At 36.6% G+C, this 18,197-nt stretch overlaps 1 protein-coding gene across 4 annotated transcripts in view; it reads left to right on the top strand.

Moving 5' to 3' along the window:
• Positions 1–18,197, top strand: part of NBN (nibrin) — a 63,876-nt gene that overhangs the window by 35,751 nt on the left and 9,928 nt on the right. For 3 of the 4 annotated variants that reach the window (XM_070382923.1, XM_070382922.1, XM_005888274.3), the window contains exons 11-14: positions 1,593–2,037; positions 6,971–7,039; positions 8,238–8,393; positions 9,647–9,760. In XM_070382923.1, the coding sequence (XP_070239024.1) occupies positions 1,593–2,037; positions 6,971–7,039; positions 8,238–8,393; positions 9,647–9,760 (784 nt within the window). The remainder of the gene's footprint in view (positions 1–1,592; positions 2,038–6,970; positions 7,040–8,237; positions 8,394–9,646; positions 9,761–18,197) is intronic. The other variant, XM_070382921.1, reaches the window with a different exon arrangement.

The following is an 18,197-nucleotide window of genomic DNA, read 5'->3' as shown; positions in this document are numbered from 1 at the left end:
TGACTGGTTGATCTCCTTGCAGTCCAAGGGATTCTCAAGAGTCACTTAAGTTCATTGGATAGATTTTCTCTCAGTTTTTTCCTTCTGTTTCATTTGCTGAAAAGCTTTCCATACCTGAGTTTTTTGACCTACCTGTTTCCATTGGTTAGGTCTCGTTTCCTCTAGGACCATGCTCTATCACTTATTCTTAATTGCTAGCACCTTTAGTATCTTCTAGGTCCTTTTCTTCTGTATTCTTCTGATGCAAAACTAAAAAAGACTCTATCTCATTTTTAGTTTTTAAAACCTTCCCTTGACTTGATTTCTTCCTGAGCTACTGCTCTTTATCTTTTAAATTCACTGTTAAACTTATAAGAGGACATTATTGTTCCCATTTCTGTATGAAATATTTCTTAACTAACAGTATTTCATCATGACCTGACATCCTTGAAAGTAATCACTGACACACTTCACACCTCTAGTGGCCTTTTGGTAACACTCAGCTCTTCAACCTTTGTTCTCCTTGTGATTTCTTCTTGATTTTTTGTGATAGTGTCCCAGTTTTTCTTTTTTCTTTTTTTTGCCTCTCTGACTTTGCTCCCATTGAGGACTTCTTTTCTTCCTACTATGTATATTTCATTTCAGGTTATAAATGGTCAGTATATTTGGTCCTGACTTAGTAGTATATCACTCCTACTTTTCCACAGAAATCTGCTCTTTTCCCTAATCATCGGTGTAAAACTTTTTCACCCCTGTCATTGCACTGGTATGGAATTTTGTTAGCAGTTTACTGTGTCAACATCTTTGACCCTTTCTGCTCTGCCTCCCCAAAACAGTGCTGATTCTTATTTTAATTGTCTTATATCTCTCTTTCCATCTGTTTGTGTTGCTATCTTTCTAACTCAAACTCTGATTATTAGAATTACTATAGAAACCTCTTGGTTGGTTTATCCAGACCTCGACATTAGTTTAGATTCGTTAAGGTATCACTCTTAACTATTCCAGTTCGACATGCAGGTTATAAACTGCAGAGCAGAGACCCAGTTTGTGTGTCCTCTGTGGCCTCAGTACCATTTAAATGAGCTAAGTATTCAGCACTTACTGAGTGAATGATACAGTATTATATAGAACGTACATTGTCATATATTCACATATATAGTCTTAGACTACATTCTGGATTTAGCCACTTCAACTTGAATCTGGCTCTCATGAACTGAACAGGTTTTAGTCCCAGGGTAATTTTTCCTTGCTCACAAGTTCCCTACATTACAAAGTAAGCTGTTTTTTTTCTGACAAGTTTTTTGTATTTTATATTCTTCTACCTTTTCCTCACACTGATTCATCAACTATTGCAACTTTTAAAAAAGAAGATAAATATCTCTCTATTATTTAAGCTATGGGATTCATCAGTCCTATCAAAACAGTCAAGTGTATATGAATTATGTACTATTTTCAGATATCTACTTTTTTTATATCTGGTGAGATTGTTAATCATTAAAACTAGGAATATTGTCAATTAAATGAAGAAGGGGGTGAATATTGCCAAACTAAAAAATTACTTAGCTGTGTTCATTTTCTGTTTTTCTTTTCTTCTCTCCTTTTTTGAACCCAAGGGAAAGGGATGAAGAAAATCAAGAAATGTCTTTATCCAAATCAGCAAGAATGGAAACGTCTTGTTCTCTTTTAGAACAAACACAACCAACTACATCCTTGATAAGGAAAAATAAGGATGAGCACCTATCTCAGAATGTGCTTGTGGAAGAAAACCCAGATAATTCATATGCAGATACCAATGTAAAACCCACTGTGAAAAATTATGCCAATAAGTCTCTTTTTACAGAAAATCTAAAATCAAAAAAAAGAAAAGAAATTGATGATTTAGCCATAGAAGATGAAGTATTGGAACAGTTATTCAAGGATACAGAACTAGAGTTAGAAAGCGAAGTGAAAGTTCAAAAACAAGAGGAAGATATCAATGTTAGAAAAAGGCTACGATTGGATAAAGAAACAAATGTCACTTTTAATGATGAAACAATACCAGAAAGTAACAAAATATCTGTAAGTAACATTATTTATTGAGAAGTATTGCAAATAGGAACTTAGAATGTTAAAAAGTACTTTAGATATTTGTATTGACAGTATGAGCAGAACTTCTGTTCATTTGGGGGAAAAAATTAGAATCTTCTACACCCCATATTAAGTATAAGAGTTTGTTGGTTGATAAAGTAAATGTTAAAAATATAATGATTCTTTGACTGTTTATAATAGATGACAACAACTAAAATTGTTATTCATGATTGTTTTAATAGATTTCCAGGCTGTACTGTTTTATTACATCAGACATTTGGCCATGATGTTAAGTATAGGAGGTGCTTTAATAGAGTAAACAGGCACTGAAAGATGAAGAAAGTTAGCAAAACAAAGTATCTACTTAAATAAATTTTTAAGATAGAGCATGTATAACATCATTAGAGATTTTTAATTTTCATTTTTATCTTTAATGTTCTATCCTCTTTTCATGAATATTGGTAATTTGTTTTACTAACTTTGTTCTAAGACAACAAAGATTATTTTTTAGATTGTTTCCTATTTTATGCATTATTAAGCAGCCTACTATTTGTAGGTTAGTTACCGCATTAGGTGAGAGCACAGATGCACCAATGTGATAAGCGTTTGTTGAGAATCTGAAGATTCCCGGGTAGTGCAGTGGTAAAGAATCTGCCTGCCAAATTCAGGAGGTGCGGATTCAATCCCTGGGTCGGGAACATCCTCTAGAGTAGGAAATGACAACCTACTCCAGTATTTTTGCCTGGAAAGTCCCATGGACAGAGGAGCCTGGTGGGCTACAGTTCATGGGGTTATAGAGTCAGACACAGTTGAGTGAGGATGAGAACCTAGTGTGTATCAAGCACGATATAAATCTGTAACTGTTATTGAAGAATCAGAATATATGTCCTGTTTAGCCTATACCCTGGAGAAGGGAATGGCCACCCATTCCAGTATTCTGGCCTGGAGAATTCCGTGGACTGTATAGTACATGGGGTCACAAAGAGTTGGACACAACTGAGCGACTTTTACTTCACTTAGCCTATACGCTGGTATCTTCATATGAAGGAAAAAGTCCTCATTGTTCATTACTTCTTATGAGTGAATACTTAATGCCCTCTTTGGACCAGTGCATCAGAATCACCTGGTGAGCTTTTAAAAATAGGGATTCCCAGACCAAAGGCCCGGAGATCCTGATTCAGCATGTCCAGTTTTCTTTCCAGAAAAAATTCCTGCATTGTGTTAAGAATTCCTTTGCTGTCTTTAAAAATTCTAAGATCAGTGGCTTAAATAAGATAGGATTTTTTTTTTTTTCCTGTAGAAGATGTCCAGAGGTACGTAACCAAAGCTGCTTGGTAGTTGCTGGTATTGATTTCCTAGGTGTATGTCTTTCTGCTCCATGAGATGGCACCTCTGGCCATCAGGTCAGCTTGCCTGGGAGGAGGAAGAAGGTGGAAAGGAAACAGGGTAAAGGGCTTTCCGCTTGAGTCCATTCTAAGGAGCTTTCTCAGAAGCCCCACTTGATGACTTTGGTTGTTGGCCAGGATTTAGTTATGTTCTTTGCCAACCCCAGCCCTAACCCTCAATCTCCAAGAGGGTCTGGGAAATGCTTTAAACTTAGTACATCACTTAGGACAACACTGTCCCTTAATTAATATAAAAGTTATATTAATAAGGGAGAAAGAGAATGGATACTGAGATATCTGTCAGCAAGATTGAGAACTTCAGAGACAGACAAGTCTATTATCAAAGTTTTAAGATTAGTTGTCACATTACAGAAAAGATTAATTGAACCAAGAGGTTTATATATCCTATAAGTCACTTCTGTAGCAATTTCCATTGTAGTGGAGAATTAGATAAGTTGATTTAATATGGCATTTGATGAAATCCAAGGGATGATGTCCTAAATTTAATAAATTTATATCCATTTATAAAGATGTTTATTAGATGTATTTATTCTACTTTCACTCTGAGTTTTCATTGTCACTTCAGCTCCAGACTATACAAGAATCTGTGTTCAGGCTAGTACTTAATACTATAGTCTTTAGAAAGTCAGGCCCTATTTATGTTACTTTGGCCACGCCTTTGGGAATGCCTTGTGGGATCCTATCCTCCTATGTTTCTAATTTTTCCTGATTTTTTTCCTAGTCTTCTTGTCCTTTTACATAGTTTATATCTTTTCTAATGGGCTTTTTTTTTTCTTTTTCTTAAATTCTTTTGCAGATGGGTCCACCACTTGGCAGTATCACAGCTCTGTCTGACAAAGCTGTAGTTTTAGTCCCAGAATACTTTGGTCAATCCTGTCTGCAAATTAATTCCTATGACCTGCTTTGACCACACATTCTCTCAGGGCTCATGTCACCCAAGGAACTGGGCATTAGGGCCCAGAGTGGGAGAGATAAGAAGTGAGCATCATATACCCTCCAGTGATATGAGAAACACTTTTAAAGTTTTTTAAACAGTTTTTTGTGGACCTGGAAAGACATTTCATTTAATGCCAAGGTTTATATGCTGTATAATGATACCAGGGAATGTAATTACTTTATTTTGCTCTATGATTCTGCAGCATAATTTCCTTTGTCCTTTTTTTTTTTTTTCAAGGATTCATGATATTCTGAATAAAAACAAGGTACAACATAAATACATCGTAGCATACTTTTGGAGAGTGAGTAGCAACTTGATTGTGACATGCTTCTGGAAATACTAAAGTTAAATCACTATGTTTATACTTTTTTAGTAAGAACTTTGTTAACAAAAGTATTTTTGCTTTCAATATAAGATAATTGTTTAAAACTTTTTTGAAAAAGGAAATCCAGGCGAGAATACTGGAATGGGTTGCCATTTTTTCCTCCAGGGCATCTTCCCAGCCCAGGAGTTGAACCTGCGGCTCCTGCCACGTCTCCTACATTGCAGGCAGGTTCTTCACCACCAAGCCACCAGGGAAGCTCAAGACGGCAAAATTATGATACTTCTCTCTGGCATTGGCTTCCTTAGCTGTGTATCAGAAGGACGTTTTCTAAAATACATTGATATTAGAATGATCATTTTTCTGTTTGGGGATTAAATATGGATTCTAGCATGTCTGTAAGATTTCCTATAAGCTAAAATAGAAAGCTATCGGCTAGATACCCCTGTTAGGAGCTTATCCTTATGTGAATGACAGCTGTGCCAGAGTCTTGGCTTTACTTTCAATTCCCCAGTCTTCATAAAATGCCGACATGACTCCACATCCTTGTTAACTTTCCTCCTAACAGCACCCACTGTCTACAGAAGTCTCTTCTTCACCTCTTTTCTACCCTTCTATTTTGAATTAAGGTTTCCTCTTCTCTTAAATAACTATGTGCTTAGTCACTCAATCGTGTCTGACTCTTTGGGACACCATGGTCTGTAGCCCACAAGGCTCCTCTGTCCATGGGGATTCTCCAGGCAAGAATACTGGAGCGGATTGCCATGCCCTCCTCCTCCAGGGGACCTTCCCAACCCGGGGATCAAACCTAGGTCTCCCACATTGCAGGCAGATTCTTTACTGTCTGAGCCACCAGGGAAGCCTGTAGCATCTGTGAAAGCCCGGCAGTTACACCTGTCGTTTACTGGATACCGTCATATTGGCTACAGCAATGTACACTGACAGATTTGGAGACTGGCGTAGGAGTTACGTAACTTGCCAAGCTGACTTATCTAGGTTTTGACAACTGGGACGGAAATCCTTGGTTCACCCTATTTTAGCTGTTGCCTTTGTCAGCTTTCTCAGAATGTCATTCATTCCAGACACTGGGTGTGCTAACATGAAAGGCAGTCTGAGAGGATAAGTTTGATAGAACTTTAGAATGTAGAATCTCTAGGACGTGGTGATTAACTTAATAAGAGAAATGAGGAGAGAGGGAAAAGTATTGGAAAATTCCCAAGCTTACAGTCCAAGGCTCTGGGTATGGTTTTATAGTGTGATTCTATGAGATAGGAAATAAAAACTTGCTCAAGGGGATGAGCAAGTTTGAGGGAGTAAGACAGAATGGGGAAAAAAAGGTAGGGGGTTAAAATGTGATTGTGACAACAATTTATAGTGGGTGATGTATGTGAAAATACTCAATTAAAGGGTATGTGGTAGCCTTGGCATAGACATTTTTAATCTTACTACTGATAAATAACATTAATTTCTTTAGTCTCTAAGCAAGCTCAGAGTACATTTTGCTTTTTCTTTCCAACTTATTATTAACATTTTTCTGCATTTTTATTACTGAATCATTGAAAATTTGATGTAAAATGATATGCCCCCCTATTGTATCCAAAGGGATTGTAGTTTTTATTGAAAGTATTAGAAAGCTATCTGTGTAATGTACTTTTATCTAGTACATGAGCTGGATATATGAATATGAAGGATAGTATGATTTTATGCAAAGCAGTCTCCATTTTTTTAATAGATAAATACCTTGAACAATTAAAATAACTCTTCCTGGATTAAGGATATTTAACATTCAGTTCTAAATAAATTTAGATAGACATCCTTAAAAATTTGTTTTTATTTTTGACTATAAAAGTAATAACACAATCATTTAGAAATATGAAAAATAAAAATATAACAATTTGTTGATAATCCTATCTTCTGTAGATAGCCACAGTTAATATTTTGGCATTTTCTTTTTTAAATCTTGTTTTTCAAATTGGACTCAAATGTTAATGCAATTTTATAGCCATTGTAATTCCTTTATATTATGATCATTTCTCATATTATACTCTTTACATAACTTGTATGAACTTAGATTGCTTCCAGTTCTTTACTCTTATAACTCATCCTACAGTCTTTTTCTAAATATATTTCTATTCTCATCTCATAGTTTCTCTAGGAAAGATACTTTAAAGTCATAGATCAAGAACATGAATAATCTCTAAGGTTTTCAGAAAGGTTCCATCTTATAACTCTTATGAACAATATTTTTTATTTCTTTAGCAAGAAAATGAAATTAAGAAGAAGTGTGAGCTCAAGAAAGAATCACTCTGGTCAACTAAAGAACTATCTGTGAGGAATTTTTTAATTTTATAAAGATTTAACTTATATTGACTGTCATTTCATTGATTTTTTTTATGAGTCTTCATTCTTAGGATTAAAACTGATTCTGTTTCTATAATTTTGGTCTATTTCATAATTATACTTCCTCTGGAAATGGACAGATCATATTATAAACATGGTATAGCAAAAAGAATGTGGAGAAAGCCTGAGTGTAATTCTCTGCCCTCTACTCCATAGATATGAGACTTTTAATAGGTCATTTTCACATGTACGAACTTCAAGTCTTTTGTTTATAAAAACACTTGATATTTCTACAATAGCGTTTATATAAAATAGAATAATGGATATGAAATATTTGTAAACTCTAGAACAAACTACAAAAATATTAGGCTATTGTTATTTTATTAGAGTTCCTGATTACATTCTGTCACTGTCACATGAACCTTTTCTTTTGATTTTTCTGTTTTTTTCATCTCTCCCTTACTGTCTTTATCTTAGTCCTGTTAGCAGCTTGCAAATGGATATATAGTAAAGCAGTTTAAAAAACTAAGATGATCAGCCTTGGGCAGCTGTAAGAACGTGGATATGTAGGTACTTAGTTAATAGTTAATGACATAAAGAATCTCTTTCAGCAACAGAAAGGAATCTTCACACTGATTAAATAACTGTTAATCTGGAATTTAAAAAGTGGCTTTCAGTTAGTGAGGTGGTGTGCCCAGAATTAGTGGTTGAGTTTTTTGAGGTGTCCAAACTAATAAAAAACATACATTATTGAAAATCAAGAAAACTTAAGTATAGTATAGATAACGTGTAGAATGGATTATATAATAATTTCAGTGTATGGTTTTAAGGAAAAGAAGCAAACTGTTTCTTGCCAAGAAAATATATACAAGAAGATAAATTGTTTATTGGGATGATTTTTATTAGAAGATGCTATTAAATTTCAAATACTTTATGGCTTTTTAGTCTTTTGTCATACATGAGTATGTTATAAATGTTTCTGAGGTTAGAGTCAGAAATACTACTTGAGTAATTTTCTGGTTTTGAAATAGATTTGATTTCAAGTACAAAGTTCAGATGTCAGAAATAAACCTTTTTTTTTAATTTTACTGTTTTTTCAGATATTTGAACTTTTTTATAGAGGTTCTTTAAGTGACAAGTAATTTTCCTTTTCCTTCTTATTTTATCCATCTTAACACTGTTTAAGAACAATTGTGAACTTCAGGATGGTGATGAGATGCTTCCAAAGAAAGTGTTACTGACTGAATTTCGATCACTGGTGGTTTGTAACTCCACCTCCAGAAATGCATCCAATGTGAATAATGATTATGGTGAACTAAAGAATTTCAAGAAATTCAAAAAGGTATGTATTCCTTTAAAATGCAACAAGAGTGCAGTGTTTGAAATGTTTTTAGAAATATACTAAATAGTAATAAAAGCGGTTTATATTGAAAGCTGATGCTATTTCTTCTGCTTAAAACAGTTAAAAGTTACTCTAGTAAGTACATACCCTGACACCTAATATATAAAACTTTATTAAGGTTGAATTCTTTAAAGGATGCTGTTTACCCATTTTTTTTTCCTACCTTACACAGCAGGCTTTTGGCTAGGGTCCTCCTAGTTCTTTTTCTTTCTTTCTTGTTTTGGTCATCTTTTGGTTGCTCAGTGCAGCTTACAGGATCTTAGTATCCAACTAGGGATCAAACCTGTGTCCTCAGCAATGAAAGCATGGAGTGCTGAAAAACTATTTCTCATCCTATCTGTATTCTTTTTGTTTCTATTCTAGGGTGTTTGTTTCTTGCTCCATACTACTATTGACCTGCTAGGTTTTGCTTATGCATTTGATCAGAATACAGTAATTTTTTCAAGAGTGATTTCTGTGAAAGATGGCTTTTCTCTCAAACATGATCTATCTGATTTTTGCTGTGACTACAGGGTGCTGTAGCTTTTTCCTCTCGAATGTGAGCTACTATTAACAGTAGTTTTCTGTCTATGACTTTAGAGCCATTTAGAGTATTAAAATATGATTAAAGTGTTCTGAACGCCATTTAACAGGAAGAATCTCTTCTACTTAGAGTGGACAATGGGAAATATCTCCTGCTTATTTTCCAGCCCACATGAGTAGCACAGGGGTATTCGCATTCAATATCGTATTATACAATCTCATTAAATTAAAATGCAAAGACATACTAAATTTTTTAATTAATGAAGTTAACCACATAAAAAGCAATATAATATTCACTGCTGGCACAGGAGTGGTGAAGTATAAAGTAGTACAAACTTCTGGAAAATAGTTTGGAAAAATTTAAAACCCTTAAAAATACTAATATCCTTGGCCAAGGAAATTTTTTGAGACTAAAAGAAATTAAATTTTTATACTAAAAGAAGTTTAACAGGATTGCCTCTAATGAAAGGATTTGTCTGAATTTTTCTGTATATACTCAAATCAATGAAATGACTCAGTTTCCTCCCTCTTTCACTCATTTTCATTTATGGGATATAAATATGTTTAGTACTTACATGTGATTTACAGTCTTTTTGTTTTTAAGTTTTTTTTTTTTTTAATATGATTGTCTTAATTTTTTAGTGCATTTAACAAGGTTTACTGTTTTACAGGTCACATTTCCTGGAGCAGGAAAACTTCCACACATCATTGGAGGATCAGATCTAATAGCTCATCATGCTCGAAAGAATACAGAATTAGAAGAGTGGTTGAGGCAGGAAATGGAGGTTAGTAGGAACCAGACCCAGTAACTTGTTTGATTGTTTGATCCCTGGTGATTTCCTTAGAGCAAATTCTTCTTAAAAACCAAACTTAAGATAAGTGACCTAAGGTTATTCATTCAGAAAAATTCCTGAGTTACAGTTAAGATTAATTTGCAGCTTTCCATAACAGTTCTTTAAGGGACTTCTAAATTTACTGATCGTATGTGCAACTAATTTGCTACCTACGTCTCAGGAACCCAAACCTCAGTTATAAAATTGCTCTTTTGGGAAAATATGAACAGCTATACAGCTCTCCATGTTAGGATGTGGTTTCCAAAAACTCACTGTTTTACAGATAATCAGCTGCATGTGTTTATAAACTCTAATGAGAACTCAGAGGAGAGAATACAAAAATATGCTTCCTTTACTTTCTGGGTGTTGTGAGTCCCTAGTGTATATTCTATAACAGGACTGTCCACCTGATCCATAATTCTTTCAACCCCTTTTTTTAAACTGAAGAATTGAACAAAAATTCATTAAACCGAGGAGCCTTTTAGTATAGAAGTACTACATGGCAGTTAAGAATTCAGAAACCCGTGACCACTGAGTTGAGAGAGAATCAGAGTCCACATCCAAAGTCAGAAAGTCGTCTTCTCGGCTCTTCGTATTGCCTGATTACCCACCGTTCCTGGAAACTAAAGGTGGCTCCACTGATGGTATTGGCAGGCTGTTTGGTAACTGGGGAGCAGGGGCAGTATCACTTTCTTGAGCTCTGATGTGACATAAGTCCCTGTTTCTCCTCAATGTGTCTTACCTCCTTTCTAGATATTTCACTGCTTTGTTTCTTTGGATTTTACTTTGGATAATTTCTTCAGATTGTCTTCCAGTTTAGTACTTCTCTCGTCAGATCTGTCTGGTTGGTATTTCGGTCATCCATTGAGTTTTCATTCATCATACTGTGTGGTTTCATTTCTGAAAGTGCATTTCATTTATTTCTAAATCTTGTTCCCTGCTGATATTTTAAAGCTTCTGTTTTATATTAAGTACCTAAAGTGTTGATATGTTTAATCTAGTTCTCTCTCAGGGTGCCTTGTTTCCAAATACGTATTTGTCATCTTTGAATGTGAACTGCTCATTTTCTTTGGGAACTTGATCTGTTGGGAATCCTTAAGTCTAATTTCAGATTTATTTCCTCCAGAAATATGAGACTCCTTTAATCTCTGCTTGTAATGTTTTTGGACCATTCAGCTAGTTAGTACATATTTGGACCTGAAGCTTGAGTGAAGGCTCACCTGTCATTATAAACTTAGTGAGATTTTAAAAAATTTCTTTCTTTCAGTTTGTATCAGGGTCAAGACAAGCAAGTTTATTTGTGGTGTTTTTTTTGTGTTGTAGAGTTTGTTCCCGTTTTACCCTTTAATGGTGGAGTCCTTTATTCCTTGTCTTGGGTTTTCTTTCATAATGCTCATTTCCCACACAGATATCAAAGGAGAGCCTGGGTTTTTGTGGTTTGCATATCCCCACAGGGCAGGACAAAAGCTAGCTTTGGTACTTGACAACATCTCAGGACTTATATTTTGCTTTATTATGGGTTAAATGTAGTATTCAGAAATTTGTCTTTAAACATGCTTTTTTTAAAATCAAAAAATTGTTAGGTCACTCAAAAAATAGGGTTGTCAGGATTATTAACTGTCAGAAAATGGAAGAATGGATATACCATCCTTTAGTTCTTTATTTTTTGAAAGAATAATTTGCTTTCTTATTTTATAGATGTGCATTCCAAAGAATTATAATAGTAAACAAAAGAATGAAGAACTTAAAATCCCAGTTATCCATTTAAACGTCAAATGCATAATGTTCTAGACATCTCTTTATTGAGGAGGGGAAGAGGGAGACAGATTGATCGAAAGAAGTAAAAGTGAAAACACTGCTGAACTTGTATGACTGTTTCTTCTTTCTAGGTATTTCCTGAGACCCCTAAAGAAAAACACTGTCAGGTTAGAATCAGTTTTTGCTTCAAAGTGCATATTGCTTTTAGATAATTGTTTGTTGACTCCTTGCTGTGAAGAGTGCGGAAATTATTTGTACTTCCGCACCCCCACCTCATACCAGGGCCCTTTCCCGTCTTTTTAGGTGACTTGCATGTCTACCATATTCCTTCGCAGGTCTGAAAGTCAGTAACAATCAGAGTATATCTCAGTATTGATCATTCTTCCTTCTTGTTTCCTGCGATACAGTATGCGATTTTGATTTGTAGATGCAGTTCTTTTTTATTTCAAGGAACTTTTGCATTACCTCCTTAAAGACATTTTTATATTTGCTGGGATCACTACATTTAAGACATTACTCTATTAAATTACTTTATTAAATTCATTGTGGTTTTCTTTAAGCTCTTTAACTATATCAGAAATTCAAATTTCAGTTGTATATGTTCTATTCCTCACCAGCTATGTTATGTGATCTTGACTTCATTATACCTAATTAGAAATAATTAAAATCCTAATTACCCATTTAAACATTATTATTATTATTCCTCTGTCTCCTCCTATGCATAATGGGAACAATAATAGTACCTCCATTTCACAGGCTTTTTGTGAGAATTACATAAGATACTACTTAATACAACATTTACAATAGTGGAAACTGTGTTAGCTATTTCTCATTTCTTAATTCTGAAATGGTATCGTTACAGTTTCAGTTGTTTACTTAGCATTCATTCCCATTTCATTTCATTGTGTTTTTCTTATCATTTAACTTTTTTGTTCTTATTTTATTGCTTTCATGTTCTTGTTAATTTTATGTGTCTTATTCATGGGTTATTGTTTCTTACAGACCAGGTTCTTTAACTGTCTTTGGCATGTTCTGTTCTAGTCTCTCTCTTTTTCCCATCTAGATGTGGAGTGGCTTTGCTGTTTTCTTTAATTTTGCTGCTATTTAAAGTAAAATACCTGTCCAGATACTGTTTGCTGTGTGACACGGCGTGTGATGTCTTATGCAGGGATTACATTCTAAAACCAGTTTGGGGCTTCCCTGGTGGCTCAGTGGTAAAGAATTCTCCTGCCAGTGCAGGAGACATGGGTTCGATCCCTAATGTGGGAAGATCCCACATGCTGCCAAGCAGCTAAGCCCGTGAGCCACAAGTACTGAGCCCGTGCTCTGGAGCCTTGGAGCCGCAACTCCTGAGCCCACACCCCCTAGAGCCCGTGCTCCACAACGGGAGAAGCCGCCTCGGTGAGAAGCCCTTGCACGACAAGTGGAGAAGCCCCCGCTTGCTGCAACTAGAGAAAAGCCTGCGTAGCAGTGAAGACCCAGCACAGCCAAAAGTAAATAAATAAAATTATTTAAAAAGGAAGCAGTTTGAGGCAGAAATTGAATGTAGTTAAAATCACTCCTGCCGTATACTTGTCAGTATGGCAACGTATTCAGTCAAAGGCACGTAGCATGGCCCATCTACTTGCTGGTGCCTGAAAACACTGAATTGACGTGGGAGTGGTGGGGTGGTCAGGTAAAGCTATGTGCTGCTCTTTCTGAGAATGGATTAAATATGTACCAGGGAGTGAAGAGAAGAACCTAGTATTTCAGGTTATTTGCCTGATCTGTCAGGGATGCCTGGAGCCTGTCTTTGGTCAGTGTCAGTCCCACTTACTCACTTCTCCGTGCCATTAGTCCCCTCCCAGCAGTCCACCAGGAGTTGTTTTCTCTTTCCTGCTCAGTCTGCTCTTTCCCAAATTTGTAGTATTAGTAAGAATTCTCAGGTGTGGACAGTTCTGTAGCACCTTTTAATGAGTTGGAGGAGTGTTAGGAATCCGTTGCATTAGTCTTTGGGTTCTTTGCATGGCCATGTTTTTGAAGTCTGCATCTTGATTAGTTTATAACTGGTGAGTGTTATTTGTTCTTGGATGGGGTGAAGCTGAGAGAATGATGGTGCAGCTGCTGACTTGTTTCTTTCTTTTATTTCATTAGCATTAGTAGAGAGACTGTGTTCTAGATTTATTCTACCAAATCTCCTTTTTTTTTCTAGAGCAATTTCAGGTACTCTAAGAGTTTGCTCTCTCAGATAATAGAGTTGGCTTTGTTCTTCTGCATGGCTACAGCTGCTATACACATGTGCTACTGCCTTGATGCCTCATTTCCCTGTGCTTGCTCTAGCTACTCTTCTGTGTTCCCTGCCTTTTGTTTTGTTAAGTCCTTCTTTCTCCTTTTACTGCAGACCAGTCTTAGTTTTCACTATCACTTAGTTCCCATACTCTCTTTGAATATAGGATATGTTCATTCTGTGCATTAAACATAATAACTCTTTGAATTCTACCCAACCTGATTTGGATTTTGAAAGACTGTGATATGTAGTTCTCCCAAGCCACTGAAAAATGGCAGTAATAGGAATGACATTTATTTCTGTTTTTTAACACTATTTTACTTAATAGTTTTACTTAGATATACAAAATAAAGCTGATTTTTCTTTTTTAACTAATTTATTTTAATTAGAGGATAATTGCTTTACAATATTGTGATGGTTTTTGCCATACATCAACATGAATCGTCCATAGGTGTACATGTGTCACCTGCATCGTAAACCCCTCTCCCACCTCCCTTCCCACCCTGTCCCTCTAGGTTGTCCCAGAGCACTGACTTTGGGTGCCCTGCTTCATGCATGGAACTTGCACTGGTCATCTGTTTTACATATGGTAATGTACATGTCTCAATGCTCTTCTTTCACATCATCCCACCCTTGCTTTCTCCCACTGAGTCCAAAAGTGTTCTTTACATCTGTGTCTCCTTTGCTGCCCTGAATGTAGGATCTTCTAAATTCCATATATAGGAGTTAATATACAGTATTTGTCTTTCTCTTTCTGACTTACTTCACTCTATAATAGGTTCCAGAGTCATCCATCTCATTAGAACTGACTCAAATGCGTTCCTTTCTATAGCTGAGTAATATTCCACTGTGTGTATGTATCCCAGCTTCCTTATCCATTCATCTGTCAGTGGACATCTAGGTTGCTTCCATCTCCTAACTATTATAAATAGTGTGGCAGTGAACATTTGGGTACATGTGTCTCTTTCAATTCTGGTTTCCATCAGGTATATGCCCAGCAGTGGGATTGCTGGGCTGTGTGGCATTTCTATTCAGTTTTTTAAGGAATCTCCATACTCTTCTCTATAGTGGTTGTATCAGTTTGCATTCCCACCAACAGTGTAAAATGATTCCCTTTTCTCCACACCCTCTCCAGCATTTGTTGTTTGTAGACTTTTTGATGATGGGCATTCTGACCAGTGTGAGATGATACCTCATTGTGGTTTTGATTTTCATTTCTCTGATAATGAGTGATGTTGAGCATCTTTTCATGTGTTATTAGCCTTCTGTATGTCTTCTTTGGAGAAATAGCTGTTTAGGTCTTTTGCCCACTTTTTGATTAGGCTGTTTGTTTTTCTGGTATTGAACTGCTTGTACATTTGGAGATTCTTTGTCAGTTGTTTCATTTGCTACTATTTTATCCTTTTCTGAGAGCTGTCTTCTCACTTGGCTTATAGTTTTATTCATTGAGCAAAAGCTTTTAAGTAGGTCCCATTTGCTTATTTTTGTTTTTATTTCCATTACTCTAGGAAGTGGGTCATAGAGGCTGTGGCTGTGATTTATGTTGAAGAGTACTCTGCATAGTGTCTGGTCTCACATTTAGGTCTCTAACCCCCTTGGAGCTTATTTCTGTGTGTGCTGTCAGAAAGTGTTCCAGTCTCACTCTTTTACGTAGTTCACCAGTTTTCCCAGCACCACTTGTTGAAGAGACTGTCTTTTCTCTATTGTTTATTTTTGCCTCCTTTGTCAAAGATAAGGTGTCCATAGGTTTGTGGATTTATCTCTGGACTTTCTGTTTTGTTCCAGTGATCTATATTTCTGTCTTTGTACTAATACTATACTGTCTTGATGACTGTAGCTTTGTAGTATAGTCTGAAGTCAAGACAGTTGATTCCTCTAGTTCTGTTCTTCTTTCTCAAGATTGCTTTGGCTATCCAGAGTCTTTTGTGTTTCCATACAAATTGTGAAATTATTTGTTCTAATTCTGTGAAAACTACTTTTGGTCATTTGATAGGGACTGCATTGAATGGGTAATTGCTTTGGGTAATGCTCATTTTGGTATTTAGGTATACTCATTTTCACAATATAGATTTTTACAATCCAAGAGCATGGTATATACCTCCGTCTGTTTGTGTCTTCCGTTTGTGTTCTGCTGTACTTACCAGACAATGTAAAAAGATGTAATTTCATTTTGACATTTCATTTTATGAATAGGAAATCATCCTGGTAAGTTTGAATCCCTGCAAGTATAAGCTGTGCCCTTATTCAAGTAGACCTGGTCAATCCCAGTTCTTGCATATGACAGTTTTCTGATTTTTCTTAACCTAAGTCTCTGTTCCTTCAGAGAAGGCAATGGCAACCCACTCCAGCACTCTTGCCTGGAAAATCCCATGGACAGAGGAGCCTGGGAGGCTGCAGTCCATGGGGTCGCAAAGAGTCGGACACGACTGAGCGACTTCACTTTCACTCTTCACTTTCCTGCATTGGAGAAGGAAATGGCAACCCACTCCAGTGTTCTTGCCTGGAGAATCCCAGGGGCGGCGGAGCCTGGTGGGCTGCTGTCTCTGGGGTCACACAGAGTCGGACACGACTGAAGTGACTTAGCAGCAGCAGCAAGTGTCTGTTACTTATTGGTTAAAATTGGGGTAATAGTGTAAAATAGTAATGAAGTTATATGAAGATTAAGTGAGTTTTTCTTAGAAACTGTTTTAAGATAGTATCTAGAAATACATAAATGTAAATTATTTATAGTAAACAAACAGTAGCTGCATTCAGTGAACTTACACTTCTTTAGTGGAGACATGATACAAATAATTGTAACAGAAAGTAGAAATTGATAAGAATCTAGGAGCACATAGCTAAAGTTTTGTGGGCGTTCTTCATATCAGACTTATTTTTATGTTTTTAAGTTATTTATTTTGTATTGGGGTATAGCTGGTTAACAGTGTTGTGACAGTTTCGGGTGAACTGTGAAGGTGCTCAGGCACGAGTCCCTTCACATGCATGTATCCGTCCCCTCCCATCCAGGCTGCCACAGCACACTGAGCAGTGGTCCCTGTTGGTTATGCATTTCAATCATGGCAGTGTCAGACTTATTTTTAAATGAAGAGACTCAGAAAGCCATTGTTCAAGAGGTGAAGAACATGTTCCTTGACACATAAGAGGCAGTAAATAATTATTGAGCAAATGCACCTTGAAAGATGGTCAGCTTTGGAAAGAGGAGGAAAAGGAAGTAATTTCTAGATAGAGGAAGAAACATGAACAAAAGCAGAGAGAGGCCAGTATGTTTGTTGGGAGGTGTGTGTGGTGTTTTGTCTCTATGTGATTCAGTTTATCTGGCTTTAATAGGGTTCAGGAAGAAGAGGGTGAGAAGTGATTGAGAAAGTAGAATGGAGCCAGGTCATGAAGACCCTTTCCCATTTAGGGGTCGTCAGACTCAAGAGTGTGTGTTTTCTTTGGTAGGTTGGGGAAGTCATTGAAGGGTTTTGAATGGCACACAATAAGATCACAGCTGGACTTGAGGAAGGGTGCACACAGCTCAGGGTATTTCCAGTCTCAAAGGTGCTTTAGCAGTTTGGTGAGTTTGTGTGTAAAATTATTTTGTGGATGAGGTAATTTAGTAGCAGTTTCTGAGGCCTGATTTGGGACTGTGAGGAGAGCCACTTTAACTGGAGAGCTGCTCTGGTTGAAGGCGCAGGCTTCTGTCAGTGGTATGATCTCAAAACATTGACATTTCATTTAGTAAAAGAGTTTTGCTGGAAAAAAAATGTTTAAAAACTTAACAAACTAGCAGTATATGTGTTGGTTGCCTTTGAGAGGGGACTTGCTGGAGAAATTTGATTAGGGGACTTCTGCAATAATCTTGGCATGAAGGGAAAATGGAACGGATCTGTTGAATGGGTGAGAAGTGGCGACCTCCAGAATGTGGTCAGCTGCTGCAGCTGCCGCAGCAGGTAGGAGTCAAAAGTGGTCGACGCACAGTTGGGGAAAAATTTAAGTTTTAAAGATGGGACCAGGGAACTCAAGACCTCTTGGATCAAGAGTCCTGTTCCTCGGAGCCCCACCATGTTTATTTTGTGTCTTGGCAACAGAAAGAATCTGTTGTGCAGCATGAAGTCAACCTCCTGTGTCCCTGGTCATGTCTCCCATTTTATTAATTACTTTAAACTACCTTTGTTATTTTTTTGTACAAGGGCTGTCACCTAACTGGAGGTCATAGACCCGCATATGCTTTGGGAAAACATCTTGGTGTGTGCACAAGCAATGTTCTGAACTTGGGCTGATTTGGCATTCCAAGGTCCACGCTGTTTTTCTTTAGTTTAGCAGGGTATGAGGACCCCAACGAATCAACCCAATGTACTTTTATTTGGGTCATGCTGTATTGCT

Source organism: Bos mutus, chromosome 14, assembly GCF_027580195.1.
Source record: "Bos mutus isolate GX-2022 chromosome 14, NWIPB_WYAK_1.1, whole genome shotgun sequence".
Classification (NCBI taxonomy): Eukaryota; Metazoa; Chordata; class Mammalia; order Artiodactyla; family Bovidae; genus Bos; species Bos mutus.
This window is presented reverse-complemented; position numbering and strand designations above follow the sequence as displayed.